Here is a 15,829-nt window from a genome sequence, read left to right on the forward strand (position 1 = left end):
GTAATATCAGTAGAAGGGTAAAGGGACAGAAAGAGTGTTAAAAAAAGAGAAAATTAATCTCCATTCTGTCATCTTGGGTGGAACCTATCCAGTTCTGAAGACAGAAGCTTTTGTTGTCTCGGGCAGAAGCTGCCCACTTCCGCAGTTAGCAGCGTCTGGAGGATTCCTACGAATCCTCAGTCTAAGGTCTTCTGATGAAATGAATGTCCAGTAATGTGGGAGGAAATGATGTATATCTTTTAAGGTAAACATTTGATATACTTAAAAAAAAAAGTCTAAGTATCAGTATCTTGGAGTTTTACTGATATATCGGTTGTTAACAGTACCAACAAGATACTTTTCACTAAAACTCAATGAAGTTTTATCTCTGTTGTCTATTTCAGAAGACCAAACCTCCAGGTGGCAGATCTCACAGGGGATGTTTAGGTAAGTAGTTTGAAGATGTGCCTTATATCCATTATTCATAAAGTTGGAGATATTTCATAAGTCTCCTGGAGTACTCAGTCACATTAGCCTGTAAATAAAGTAGAATCTGGAATTGGAAGTGAAATTCCCAGATGCACGAGGCAGCTTTTTATTAACATACAAGGAAGAAAACTGTGGAACCTTGAGTGGCCTGAGTTTATCATCATAGGGCTAATGGCAGTACTTTAGGCCTGGGAAGTCCAAGGGTTTTTGAGAGCTTTAATAGCTAAAATTCTAGAATTCTCCTAACTTTCTTTATTTTTTGAGATTGAATATGGTATGTACAGAGGAATTTCTGAGTAAAATGTTAATACTTTAAAGGATTTAAAAATAACGATACCAGCAAAATGTGTGTCCCTGTTACTAGAGAGATACCTTGGGATTTCTAACATCAGGAGTTGGAAATCATTTCACTTGGCTCTCCAGCAGAGAGGCCTCAAACTACCCCAAGAATATACAATAACCAGAACCCAGTCATCGCCCACTTGGAAATGTTTAAGGGGACCTTGAAGTTTGGGTTCCTATTTCCTACATTTACAGACTTTGAGAATGTGTGAGATTGCAGGTAGGACATGCCCTGAAACCACCCTCAGCAATACTTCTTACCATTTCCCTGACTGTTAGTTCAATGTTGTGGTCAAACTAGCTCTGCTATTGAGTGTGCTACCATGAAGCAATTTTGCTAAAATCTGTTTTTATCAAGGTTATCTTCTTAGATAATGGCCAAGCATCTCAAGGTCTGTTAAATCATTGTTTATTTTATAGGGGTTCCTGGAGAAGTCAGGAAATCTTTGTTTCTATACCATGTAGACATCATGTAGTTAACCTAAAATCACCTGTTTACTATCAATATAAAATATTCTCTTAAATATTTTGTAGGTTAGTCTGAGCACAGACAATTAATTGAGCCATAAGAACTGATTTAATTTCTATGAGAAGTTTTCAATATTTCAAGGGGATATTTAAGTCTGTAATAGCATATCTTAGGTAGCAATTTTTTGGTTTTACTTTTTCTGTTGGAACCATTAACAAATACAAATGCATCACAGTTCTTTGAGTCTCTAGGAGGTCTGTCCAGGGCACATAGACAGTCTCCTAAAAGCCATAAGCAACCATAGCGGTTTTCCGTTTCAGGTGAAGGAAGGCGCGTGACTAGCTCTGAAATATTGCAATATTTCTTAGGTGACTAGCTGAAAGGTGGTGAGCGCTTTTCTTTCATGGAAGAGTGTATACAGCACTAGAGCAATTACATTTAGTGAAGACTTGAGAACCAAGTTACTGAAGTTTTCACATGTTTTGTTGTTGCTGTTACAGCTTGCAAAGAGGGTATGTCTTGGTTACTGAATCTAAAAAATAGACTTTTCACCAATCCTATGTAACTGAGTCAGTACCCCCAGTGCCTACCCACAAATATTTTGAACAAAAAAGAAAAACAATCCGTGAATCCAGAATCCTGCAAAAATACTTGGCAGAGTCAGTGCGTCAGTCTCTGTGCTTAAATGTATGTTTCTTTTAACTTGAAATGTATTCAGTCATTGAAAGACATAACTACCATGCTTTATTTATGCAAAATTAACATAGGAATAAAAACTCTTAATTTGTCAAGTTGATCATCACCATTATTTTTAGTTTGGACTTGATTAAGTGGTAGAAAAATTTATTCTTATATAGAATTGAGACTCAAATCTTCATATTCTCTAGTGGCCACTTCAGGACACCCAAAGATAGTTTAGGCATAGACGATGTCTTAGTAATTGTATGATTCTGAATTTGGAGCCTAGATTCGGGAAAGGCAAAATCAAGGCTAGTTGTCAGAGAAGACAAGGTGTAAGTCCTAAGTATCTAAAGACAAGAAATATTTATAATCAACACCATAAAACCACACTAGATTTTACCAAGGCTAAAGCTGTATTAGGGAAAAGATAGCAGCAGTACCTCCTATCAGCGAGGAGAGGATGTTTGCTCATTTCTGAGACTTAGAGGACATTCATGTTTTGTCTGTGTTCAGACAAGATTACACAGTGGCCTTGTTTTGGTCTCATTTTGTCACCACCCCAGAGGGGCCTTGTCGGATGTTGGCGCGTGAATTTCTTCATGCTCACGAGAGAACAGACTGAGCCGTGAATGCCAGGCCAGCTTCCATAGGCCAGGGGCTATTTTCCGCTTTCTCATCGGTGACAGACTCTGAGAGGACTGTCTTATCTATATTTTAAGTCTTGGCTGTCAAGCCTTACAAGGGGCCCCTTCCATGAAATTCAGCCAGTTGTAGCAGTTTTGAAATTAAGATTTTGAAACCCAGGAGTAAATATGGGTCAAATCTGTATCTCAAGAAGAAGCCTGCTGCTGCTGCTGCTAAGTCGCTTCAGTCGTGTCTGACTCTGTGTGACCCCATAGACGGCAGCCCACCAGGCTCCGCCGTCCCTGGGATTCTCCAGGCAAGAATACTGGAGTTGGTTGCCATTTCCTTCTCCAGTGCATGAAAGAGAAAAGTGAAAGTGAAGTCGCTCAGTTGTGTCCAACTCTTTGCGACCCCATGGACTGTGGCCTACCAGGCTCCTCCATCCATGGGATTTTCCAGGCAAGAGTACTGGAGTGGGGTGCCATTGCCTTCTCCGGAAGAAGCCTGCAGGATTTCGAAAAACCTTTCTGGGACCCTTTATCGCCAATCAAATTTGCAAGAAATAAATCAGCAGCTAAAGCATCACTTTGCATTGGGGATTTTGCCAAGTACCATGACCCCAAGCCACACACATTGTCTACCCCTGTCCAAATTTTCCCTTTTTGACTTTGTACTCTGGATACAAACTTCCACAGTCACACTTTAACCTAGTGGTAAGTGTTCATATCCCAGATCTGAAACTGTTGAGCTCAAGGAAAAGAATGGGTCTCATTCATTTTATTCAGGCCTTAGACAAAAGCCTGAAATTAAGCAGTTGCTCAGTATTGTTTAACTGACCATTAATGAAAAATATTTTAACATAAGACTCAAAGTAAAATGTAACTTGGAGAACTTCTCTAGGCACAGGAAGTATATTGAATAAAAGGTGACAAAGAGGAAGACTGAAGTCCTAAATTCTTCCCTGAGGGACATTTCACAAAGTGGACAAAATCTGATAAATACCTCATGAGTTGCTGCAAGTTCCTTTACCTGGGGTTTAATGGTTTTACTTAAAAACCTTTCACCAATACTATTTGCTTTCCAGTAAGTGGTCGTCATCTCCATCTTGCTGATCCTTGAAATAAACCTTCCCATGCAGTGCTTCTGGGAAAGTATATGAAGGACAGAGAACCACTTCCCATTAAATTAGCAATGATTTGTTTTTAACTTTAGGAACACTTAACATGAGATCTACCGTCTTAACAGATTTTTGCTGATGACATGATTGTCTGTGTAGAAAGTCCCAAAAAACTTACCCAAAAACTCCAAATAAAATGAAATACTTAGGCATAAACTTTAAAAAATGTACTGAATCTGTATACTAAAAAATTTTAAATGCTGATTAAATAAACAAAGAAGACCTAACTAAATGGAGAGATATGCTATACTAAATGTCCATTGACAGAGAAATGGATAAAGAAGATGCGGTATACATATATAATAGACTACTACTCAGCCATAAAAAACAATGGATTAATGCCATTTGCAGCAACATGGATGGACCTAGAGATTATCACACAAGCCAGACAGAGAAAAACAAATATCATATGATATCACTCATATGTGGAATCTAATTTAAAAAAAAGATACAAATGAACTTGTTTACAAAATACAAACAGACTTACAGATGTTGAGAACAAACTTATGGTTACCAAAACAGAACCCTGGCAGGGATGGATAAATCAGAATCTTGGGATGAACACATACACACTACTACACATAAGATAGATAACCAAGAAGGACATACTTGATAGCACAGGGAATACTATTCTTCAATATTCTGTGATAACCTGTGTGAGCAAAGAATATAAAAAGAAGGAATATATGTATAACTGAATCACTTTGCTGGACACCTGAAACTAATACAACATTGAAAATTAACTATCCGCCAAGAAAAATTTTTTAAAGATATTTTTGGAATCATCTGGAAATTTTGAATTTAGACTTTGTATTAGACATATCTATGTTATACTTTGGAGATATCATGACAATGTTGTTGTAGCATGTGGGTTCAGTTCAGTTCAGTCGCTCAGTCGCGCCCAACTCTTTGCGACCCCGTGAACCGCAGCACACCAGGCCTCCCTGTCCATCACCAACTCCCTGGGTACACCCAAACCCATGTCCATTGAGTCGGTGATGCCATCCAACCATCTCATCTTCTGTCGTCCCCTTCTCCTCCTGCCCTCAATCTTTCCCAGCATCAGGGTCTTCTCCAATGAGTCAGCTCTTCGCATCAGGTGGCCAAAGCACTGGAGCTTCAGCTTCAACGTCAGTCCTTTTTCAATCAACACCCAGGGCCGATTTCCCTTTGGATGGACTGGTTAGATCTCCTTGCGGTCCAAAGGACTCTCAAGAGTCTTCTCCAACACCATAAGTTCAAAAGCATCAATTCTTTGGCACTTAGCTTTCTTTATAGTCCAACTCTCACATCCATACATGACTATTGGAAAAACCATAGCCTCGACTAGACGGACCTTTGTTGACAAAGTGATGTCTCTGCTTTTTAATATGCTGTCTAGGTTGGTCATAACTTTCCTTCCAAGGAGTAAGTGTCTTTTAATTTCACGGCTGCAATCACCATCTGCAGTGATTTTGGAGCCCAGAAAAATAAAGTCAGCCAATGTTTCCCCATCTATTTGCCATGAAGTGATGGGACCAGATGCCATGATCTTAGTTTTCTGAATGTTGAGCTTTAAGCCAACTTTTTCACTCTCCTCTTTCACTTTTATTAAAAGGCTCTTTAGTTCTTAACTTTCTGCCATAAGGGTGTTGTCATCTGCATATCTGAGGTTATTGATATTTCTCCCGGCAGTCTTGATTCCAGCTTGTGGAGAATGTCCTTATTCTCAGATTTATGATGAAATATTTAAGAGTAAAATGTCACAATATCTACAATTTACTTTCAAATGGTTCAGCAGAGGAACACACAGATACAAAACAACTATGTCAAAATGCTAACAACTGAGGAATGTAGGTAAAGAATATATACATGTTCACTATAACACTCTTAACTTCATTGTAGGTTAAAAAAATTTGTGTTATTTGCCTGAGTATGGTAATAGTGTATTTTAATCTTAGCCTTCTGATATTATAGAAATATGTAATATAAAAAGTAAAAACCCCTTGTTAATCACACTCCATCCCTCCAAGTATAACTACACAAATATATTTATGGAATTTCTAACACTTTTATCTATATGAAAGTGAAGTCGCTCAGTCGTGTCCGACTCTTTGCGACCCCATGGACTGTAGCCTACCACGTTCCACTGTCCATGGGATTTTTCAGGCAAGAATACTGGAGTGGGTTGCCATTTCCTTCTCCAGGAGATCTTCCCGACCCAGGGACTGAACCCAGGTCTCCAACATTGTAGGCAGACACTTTACCGTCTGAGCCACCAGGGAAGTCCCTTTATCTATATATATACTATCATTTATTTTTCTAAAGTGGGATTAACACAGGACATCTTTCCTCGTCATTACAGAGTCACAGCCATCTTTTTTCTAAACTTTTTATTGGAGAATAGTTGACTTACAATATTGTGTTAGTTTCTGCTATGCAGCAAAGTGTATGTTATACATATATCCACTTTTTTAGATTCTTTGCCCATACAAGTCAGTGCAGAGTATTGAGTAGAGCTCCCTGTGCTATACAGTAGGTTGTCATTAGTTATCTATTTTATATATATAGCAGTGTGTAAATGTCAATTTTATATATAGTAGTGTGTATATGCCAATCCCAATCTCCCAATTTATCCCCTCCTTTCCTTGTAGTAACCAAAAATTGTTTTCTACATTCGTGACTCTACTTCTGGTTTGTAAATATTTGTACCTCGCCTTTTTTTTTAGATTCCACATAAAGAACAGACTTTTGTTCTAAGTGGGAGAAGGTGAGGGTGGGATGATTTGAGAGAATAGCATTGAAACATGTATATTACCATATGTAAAATAGATGACCAGTGCAAGTTCTATGCAGGAAGCAGGGCACTCAAAGCCGGTGCTCTGAGTCACAGCCATCTTTTTAACAACTACATAACTATTGCATTGTGTAGATGGACCATATTTATCTCACCAACCCTTTATTATATTACAAGATGTATCATGGCACACTGCTGTACTTGCTGGCTGCACAGAGTTGAAGGATATGCTAGTTTTTGGTTTCTCTGTAATTACCAACTTGCCTTCAACAAGCTATAAACTGATCACTCTTCCATCTGTGGTGTCAGAGAATGCCTGTATGCTCATACCTTCATTAGCATCAAATAATTTATCAATTACTGTTTAAAAAAATCAATGGCAGGCAGTTCATAAAAAAGGCAGTTCTATTAAATGCCTATTACTCAGTGAAAGAAAACAATCTGAAAAGGCTATACTGTATGATTCTGACATTCTGGAAAAGGCAAAACTATGGAGATCGTAAAAAGATCAGTGGTTTCCAGGGGTTAGGGAATAGGGAGGGATGGCAAGGCAGAGAACAGAAGATTCTAGGGCAGTGAAAATCCTATATATTATACTATAAAGGTAGATTCATGTCATTACACATTTGTCAAAATCCACAGAATATCCAAGGTAAACTATGGACTTTAGGTGATTATGGATGTGTCCATGTAGGTTCATCAACTATAACAAATGTACCACTCTGGTGGGGGATGTTGTTAGTGAGGGAGGCTCATGCATGTGTGTGGGCTGGAGGTATGTGGAAAATCTTTGTACATTTTACTCAATTTTGCTGTGAACCTAAAATTGCTCTAAAAATAAAGTCTACTAAAAAAGGCAGCTCTTTGTTGGTTGAAACTACATAACCCTCGTTACTTTTTGAGAATCAGCATTCCCTTTTAATGTTCTTTGTTTGATTATAGGCTTTGAATTGGATATTGATCTCCTTTGCCCATTTTTCTAATGGAACTTTCTCTTTTACAGATTTGTTAGATTTCTTAATATATTAGTGATTTTAGCCCTTTATTTGGAGGAAAGAAGAATGGTGTGTTCAGGCCAACTGTTTCATGTGAACACTTAAGTAACCAAAGGTGCATTCCTACAGATGGTGGGCTCTGTACAGTGAACCACCCAAGAAACTAGCTCCTGTTTTGAATAAAGGGCAAGATGGAATAAGTCTTTTTTATTAATATCTTGCTTCAAAGCCACTTCAAGGCATTACTTACAGAGAACTTTTGTACCTGGAAGGAAACATATGTAGATAAGCATGGGAAATACAAAGTAGAAGACAGGTCATAAGGGATAACTGTCCTGTCTTATCAGTTACCCTGGTATATATTTGCAGAGACTGGTCTTTTATCCTTATATTAAGAAAATCCATCATACGGGTACTATAGACTAAATGTTTCAGGCTCCTCCAAAATTTGCATGTTGAAACACAATCTCCCAGTGTGACGGTATTAGGAGGTGGGACATTAAGTTATAAAGGTGAAGTCATGAGTGGGGTCAGTGCCCTTATTAAAGAGACTCCAGAGCTCCTTGTCCCTATCACAATGTGAGGTTACAGCTAAAAGACAGCCATCTGTGAACTAGGAGGTGTGCTCTCACCACACAGCAAACCTTCCAGTGCCTTGATCTGGGACTTCCAGACTGCCTAACTGTGAGAAATAAATTTGGTATTTATAAATCACGCAGTCTATGATACTTTGTTACAGCAGCCTGAATGGACTAAGACAATGGGACCAAACATTTTTTCTCAGTCATCTATATTGTGACTTTGCTTACTCATTTATTGCAAAAGTAGAATTGTCACATTTATCTTTCTTTTATAGCTCTGGGGTTTATATCATATTAAGAAAGGTCTTTCTTATTCTTAGGCTATAAATAAAAACTATTTTATAGTATCACCATGTAGTTCCTTAAAGGATTGCATTTCATATTACTGATTCACACAAAACGTTAAAACGGTACCATAAACAACATTTTGTCAACTAGAGATGATTTTGCCCCCACCTTGGAACATTTGACTGGTTCTGGAGACATATTTGGTCTACACACTGGGGGTATGCTACTGACATCTAGTGGATAGAGGCCAGGGACACAGCTAAATGCTCTGCAATAATGCACAGGACAGCTCCCTCCCACCTCCAACAAAGAATTATCCAGCCCAAAATGTCAATAGTGATGAGGCTAAGAAAACCTGTCATAAGCCACCTCTCCTCCCTGGTTGTTTGGATCCCCATTGTTTTGACCTTCTGTATACCATAGAACAGGCGTCCCTGGTGGCTCAGCAGTAAAGAATCGCCTGCAATGCAGGAGTTGCAGGAGATGCAGGTTCTAGCCCTGTGTTGGAAAGATCCCCTGGAGAAGGGAATGACAACCCACTCCAGTATTCTTGCCTGGAGAATCCCATGGACAGAGGAGCCTGGCGGGATACAGTCCATAGGGTCACAAAGAGTCCAACAAGACTGAAGTGACTTAGCACGCATGCAAACACATATCGTGTCATTACTGAACACTGAAAAGATTGAATGACATGAAAAGAAAGAAAAAGGGAGAAAATGGACTAAGAAATTTTGGTAAGTTGGAGAAAACCATCTTACCTCATTGAGGATTATAACCTTAATCTGTCCATCTGTGTAATTCAGCTCCAAAAGCATAAATTTAACAAACATCATATTATAAAGTACACCAGAAAATGAGTTAGAATATTGGAGAAAAAAAACTGGCAAACATTATAGGCATACTAAGAAGGGACAGAGGCACGAAGAGACTAATTATGTAAATGCCTTTATTTGAACTAATAATCGCTACCAGATTACATTAGAGTTAGAGTAACATTATGATCTTAAAAACTATAGCAAACAGCTTGACAAAGCAAGAGTACATTAGAGTACATTAAGTCCTACATATATGTTTATTTTTTAGTGACCACATCTCCTTATCTTAGGTGTAAAATTAGAAAATTTAATATACACTTAGCATACTTGGCCTACCATATCCTTCCTAAATTCTGAGCCCACTCTCTCCTCAAAAGTGTCATATTCAACAGCATTTTAAATCTAAAGAGAGAGTTTGATGGTACATGTTTTAAAACAAATAAGCATATATTGAACCAATGTTTCAGGACAAAATATGTCAAGTGTTTACAGCTTTAGTGTGGGAGGGAAGATGGAAATTCAAGGTACATTTCCCTCTATGTTTTTTACTTACTTGAAGACCCCTTAAAAAAGTAGCAAAATCAGCAGTCTTATTTAACGTAATCAAAATATTCTTAAATGTACAAAAAAGGATCATGTAGACAGAATACTGTAAAAAGATACTGATTTTAAGAATAAAAGAATATGAAAAGCTTCTATTACATTCTGCACAGCCAGTTACTTCTGTCAATTTTCAGTACTAGAAAGATAAGCAAAGGATACTCATATACAAATACCCTCTGACCACAGTTCTTGAATAAGAACTAGCATACTGGATGGAAAGCAAATTATTGCCTAATATCAATAATATTCATATTCAATCATCTAAGCAAGTCCCACGAGGTGGACATTCTAAGAGGAAAACAGATACATAGAAATACGTACAGCAATGGAAAATGTCAAGGGCAGCGATCTATGAGGAGCGAGTAAATGATTTGACTACGGGCACATTTCAGGTGGGCCTGACAAATCCACCTTGACTATGGGAAAGAGGAGTTGTTGCTACTAAAACTCTTTCACCTGAGGGCTCCCATGATGAGCTTAGTCTTGTGAAAACTAAAAAGTCCTTTCAATAACCAATAGTTTCTTAAGCCATGAGCACTTCGGCCAGAAATTGCTGTACTGCTAATCATGCACCTGGGAGCAAGGTTGTTTTTTATTCAAATTGGTTATTTTACACTCTCTTCATACCCCTGCCCATCAAGCATGCAAACACAGTCATGACCATCTTGGGCTTTACTTCCACAAGGTCTTCTGGGAGAGCGTACACCCTGGCTCCAAGTCTTCTAGCCATCGACACTGCGTACCTATTTTTTGGAGGAAACAAAAATTGAAGTGCAATTCTGGTCAGTCATGGGCACTGACATGAGGCATCTATTTCCTCTTATATACTCAACTGTCTAGGATGCAAAACTTCTACAGTGAGAGTTCAAATCAGAATGACTTTATTTTTCATTGTCTTCTCTTTTATTTTTTGAGGTCACTCATAAGTGATACCAGATTTTTAAGCTCTACTATTTGGGGCTGATGATATTTATTCACTCCTTTTCTACAATGTAAAATGAGAACAATTTAGGAGCACTGATATGAAAAAACACTTTTCTAGAATATGTGTGTGTGTGTATATACATATATGTATATATACCCAGATGTTGAAAATATGTATATATAATTACTCAGATATTGATATTCTCATTGAGCATGTAATAAGATAACAGTGGCTATCACGAGATCTTAGAGACACAGAATGGAAAACTGTGCCAGATGCAAAATACAATTTCATAGATGCAGTGAATACTTCGAAATATCCAAGGGAGGAGAGAAAGTCTGTATGGTACATGCCAGTGTGGCTGAAGCAAGGAATGAAAAGGGTAGAAAAAGGAAAGGAGTTAAGAACTGACATGTCCAGCCGAGGAAATTTGCAGGAGCACCCCTCAATTAATACACAAGGCATTTCTAGGTGTTCTATAACAGGAATCTTTAAATATGATCAAGTTTCTGGAAAAAGAACTTTGAGGAGTTCTCTATAAATCTTTATCATATTATGCTGCAAATATTTTTTTCAAGGAGGGAAGAAATGATGTGATGCAGTATGTGATGCCAAAATGAAGTTTTACAGTAATGCTTCTTAGCTATCTTGTGAAGCCCTGTTGGGAGCTGATTTTCAGTGTATACTAGGAGAGCTTTCATGGGTTGCCCATGAAACCAGATCACAGTCTAGATCTTTGGAGAAGAAGGGAAGAGGCAGGTGGGAAGGACCTTCTGCATGTTGTCAAAATGCAGGGAACTTTCAAGGCACGGTTTCAGCTGAGGGTTTAGCATCCTGCCCACTTAAGGGACCAAGATAAACTCAGTGTATGTAGTAAGGTGGGCTATGCACAGTAAGTTTTAAAAACGTTTGAAAAGAGTGCAACAAAAGAAAACCCTATCAAAGGCATGGTTATCCTTAGCCCATTTTTCTTCTGTTCTAAGTTTGCAGCTAAGTTGCTTTAACACATACATTATTTCTATAACCTACAAACCAATGGCTGACTGAGCACCTACCTATTAGGTCAGGTGCAGCAATGTTAGGCTCTTAACGTATTTTACTCATTTCAAAATCTCCAAGGTAAGTATTATTGCTCCCATTTTATGGATGAGGAATCTGAGGCTAGAAGATGCTTCCCCCAGCTGACACCATTCTTGAGTGGCAGAACCTGAATGATAATGCAGATCTGCCTGCCTACAATGTCTATGCCCTTATGAGGATATTAGGCAGCATCCCTTACTTGGCATTATTGTGCTTGTCATCTTCTGTCAGAGTGCCACTCTTAACAAGGTCATAGTTTATGCAGCCTGGCTGGATGGCGTCAATTAAATCCACAACTGCCAAACTAGAGCTGATCGTCTTATCCTAGAGTAAAAGGACAATACATTTGAGAATTTCCATGTGTACAAATTAATGCATGATCACTTATATAACGCTGTCAAAAACAAAGTCTAGTGAATTAGAAAAGAATCATGTCGTTAGCCCCACAATGATCTCACTCACAAAGAATCCAAAGGCTAGCTTTCCAAACTATAGATACTTTTTATAGCAAACATAACGTTTAATAGTCAAACATGGAATTCTTACCTTAAAACTCTGAATGGAGGTTGATTTTCCAGCTTCATTCAATGTTCTGTTCACCCAGCTTACAATGATGTCGTCATTAGCTTTCTGACCATCACCGAGATCTTCCAGGACATTGAGGGTATATCTAAATGAAGCAGCAGAAGAAATAGGTAACTAATGAGAAGCTACTGCATAGGATAGGGAACTCGACTCAATGCTCTGTGCTGAAAAAGACGGGATATATTTAAACATATAGCTGATTCACTTTGCTGTATAGCAGAAACTAACACAACATTGTAAAGCAACTAAACACCAATAGAAATTAATTTTAAAAAAGCAGCAGAACAGTTTCTGTCCTAGTTTATTAGAAAAAAATACAATTATTAGAATGCTTTATCTTTCATTTCTTTTCCTTAGGTTTGAGAGATTAAAGGAAAGATTTCACGAGAAGACATTCACACTATATGAAAAAAAAAATTTCAGGCAGTAGTGGCTTGCCATTGAGCTGCCTTTTGCACTGCTGGTGGGAAGATTTTCAGCGCTCTACTGAGTAAGTCCACCAGTCTACTTACTGCAGGCTCACTGTGTACTAGGCCAACCCCTGGTAACGACTTAAAGTAAGCTGTGCTTTGGCTGGTACCCAGTTATAATGAATTGCTTTTTAGCATTACAGTTAAGAGATCTTCTTTCTCAAATGTATACATGTTCATAATTTTTGCTGTTTTTATTCACCAACTCTAAATGAGGCTCAGGTCTGTGTCAGGCAGATTATAAAAAAGGGAAATATTCACAATTCTGTTGCCTCACTATCGAGAAGGCATTTCCCATTGACCATCCAACATATACTCATTACTTAAACTCACTTCGGAGTCTAAACATAAAAATTTCAAAGGTGTAGTCATTGATACGTTTCCTTAGAAATAGTAAAGACTAGATCACAGACCTGTATGATAGTGAACTTGAGCAGTTAAAATTGTATACCATACCTTCTCATCAGCTGCCAGACCAAAGCTAAAGTCAGGGTTTGATTTCCATCATTCAGGTCTTGCCCTCCAATGCCAACCAGGGAGAATTTGGCAGGATGCTTCCCTAATTCAACAGCATAGTTGCAGTTTTCTAGCTGCAAGCAAACAAAAGCAAATGATTAAAGATTTTCACTTGTTTAATCTTTATATGCAGGTGCGCACAAAGTAAGACACAGTTTCTGTCCTCAAGAAGCTCAGAGTCAAAGAGTTTCCCAAACAAAAGAAACAAATTGAGAATAAAAACAGTCCGTAACAAATATGTGCAGCAACTTAATTAGCTACCTTTTTCATGTTGGCTCCAAGTTTCGGGTATGGAGGTTTATTCACCTTACTCCAGTCAACAGGAACTTTAATTCGTTCATATAGCTGTAAGATTACCAGGGCATCTTGCAGGTCACTGATGATTTAAAAAGAGTTTGATCAGTGTTTTCAGAGAGCAGAGCCTGTTTCCTTAAAAACAAGGACACTACACTGTCAAAAGACTCATGTATTTTATTAATCTGTGCTAAAAATGGAGCTAACACCATCCAATTCACTTAAAAATAGTTATTGAGAGCTTATTGTTTGCAAAGAACTGTTCTAGAAGCTGGGCTCATAGGAGAAAAATTCCAGGCCTTTAGAGTCAGAGAAAGAAAGAGAATAAACAAGTATATGGATAAATGGGTTAGGGGAATGTATTTAATTGCTATGAAAAACAAAAAGAAAGAGGTTAGGAGTTAGGGAGTGGTAGGTGGTGGTTAGGATCTGGATCAGCGGCTTGAATATAGCAAGGGAATAAAGCATTTGATGTGGAAAAGAACATTCCAGGCTGAGAGAACAGTGAACACAAAGACCTCAAGGCATCATGGATGGTCTACTTAATGTGCTCTCTGGTCTCCGTTTCAAAATATAAAGTCTCTGTTCCCTAGGGTGTTAGAAAGATATTTATACATTTTTTCACTTAATGACCATGTAAAGAAATAATCTGGGCTTTTGTGTATTTGGGAAATGATAACAGAAGTCACCACATTTTCCAATAAAGTAATGGCTACAAACTAACATTTAGAAAAGGTTTAGAGCTATAATTATTTATGCAGCATCCATTCATGATGTTCAAAACTTTACAAGAGCATTGGAAGGCTTACGCATAGAGATGGTTTACATGGGGATTAACACCAAGAGAGTTCATCCAGTTACGAAAGGTTCTTTCTTCGCGAGTTTCTCCTATTAAAAATATTCACAGTGTTTATATAATCATTAAACACCTTGCATATGTGCATATAACATCAACCCACAATTAGATGATTATTTTTTTTTCAGATCTAAAGGTTTTCTCCAATATGAATCTCTAAGCAGTCTCTCTAAATACATACTCTCTTGTTTTTTAAATTGGATGACTTTCTTTTAAAAGTAAAAATATAACCTTATTATAACCAGCTAAGAGGTATATGAACTTTTTATACTCTCTTCCCTATCTCATCCTTCTCCAGTATCTCCCCAAATCCCCATACTTCTAAAGTAACTGATATTATTGGTTTAGTTTTTATTAGAAAAATTTACCATGGTCATACAAACCTCTATACTCACATTAATTTACATCTTCTCTCTACCCATTTAAAAATACTGATACTAAGTTACATATATGTACTTTTTTTTACGTGCCTATATTAGAGCAACAAATTATTTGAAACTTCAAAAGCATAAAATTTAAAGATTTTACAGTAATCCTAGTATATATGCAATGAGCTGCTAATTGAGAGTTTGAAGTATTAGTCGCTAAGTTGTGTCCAGCTCTTTGTGATCCCATGGACTGTAGCCTTCCAGAATCCTCTGTCCACGGATTTCTTAGGCAAGAACACTGGAGTGGGCAGCCATTCCCTTCTCCAGGGGATCTTCCCAACCCAGGGATTGATCCCACGTCTCCTGCACTGCAGGCAGATTCTTTACCATCTGATTTCATAATAATGCTAGTGGATATGCAATGAGCTACTAATTACATTTGTTAATTTTTAAGTACTATACTTCATGCATATATAATCTGGCAAAGGTATACTCTGCCTTTCCCAAATTAAATGAATATTTACATGCATTATTATTATTTTTTGAGTAGGTTAAAGGTGAAAGGAAATGAGAGCAGTTTCAGTTAGTCTGACTATGCAAGAATGAATCAAATACTGCAGATTTACATAGGTCAAATTTTATGCACATGTGCATTTTTTTGGAGGGAGGTTTAAAAATAAGTGACCTAAATACAAAATATTAAAATAAAACATTGGTTTACTAAGTGGCCTTATACTAAGTGATCCTAGGCTAGCTTACTTTAAAAGTTCCCAGACTTCCTTGGTGGTACAGTGGATAAAAGTCCTCCTGCCAAAGCAGGGGACACAGGTTCGATCCCTGGTTCAGGAAGATCCCCTATGCCATGGGGCAACGAAGCCCAACTACTGAACCTACGCTCCTCAACAAGAGAAGCCAC

General features: G+C 37.8%; 1 protein-coding gene across 4 annotated transcripts in view; it reads right to left on the reverse strand.

Moving 5' to 3' along the window:
* Positions 1-9,330: 9,330 nt before the first annotated feature.
* Positions 9,331-15,829, reverse strand: part of LOC145537107 (plastin-3-like) — a 37,865-nt gene continuing 31,366 nt past the window's right edge. For all 4 annotated transcript variants that reach the window (XM_081567781.1, XM_081567782.1, XM_081567778.1 and 1 more), the window contains 6 exons: positions 14,499-14,577; positions 13,657-13,771; positions 13,336-13,469; positions 12,371-12,494; positions 12,024-12,148; positions 9,331-10,562 (listed from right to left, as the gene is read on the reverse strand). In XM_081567781.1, the coding sequence (XP_081423907.1) occupies positions 10,430-10,562; positions 12,024-12,148; positions 12,371-12,494; positions 13,336-13,469; positions 13,657-13,771; positions 14,499-14,577 (710 nt within the window). In that variant the 3' untranslated portion in view covers positions 9,331-10,429. The remainder of the gene's footprint in view (positions 10,563-12,023; positions 12,149-12,370; positions 12,495-13,335; positions 13,470-13,656; positions 13,772-14,498; positions 14,578-15,829) is intronic.

This window comes from Giraffa tippelskirchi, chromosome X (genome assembly GCF_054371585.1).
Source record: "Giraffa tippelskirchi isolate mGirTip1 chromosome X, T2T-mGirTip1v1.2.pri, whole genome shotgun sequence".
In the NCBI taxonomy this organism is placed as follows: domain Eukaryota; kingdom Metazoa; phylum Chordata; class Mammalia; order Artiodactyla; family Giraffidae; genus Giraffa; species Giraffa tippelskirchi.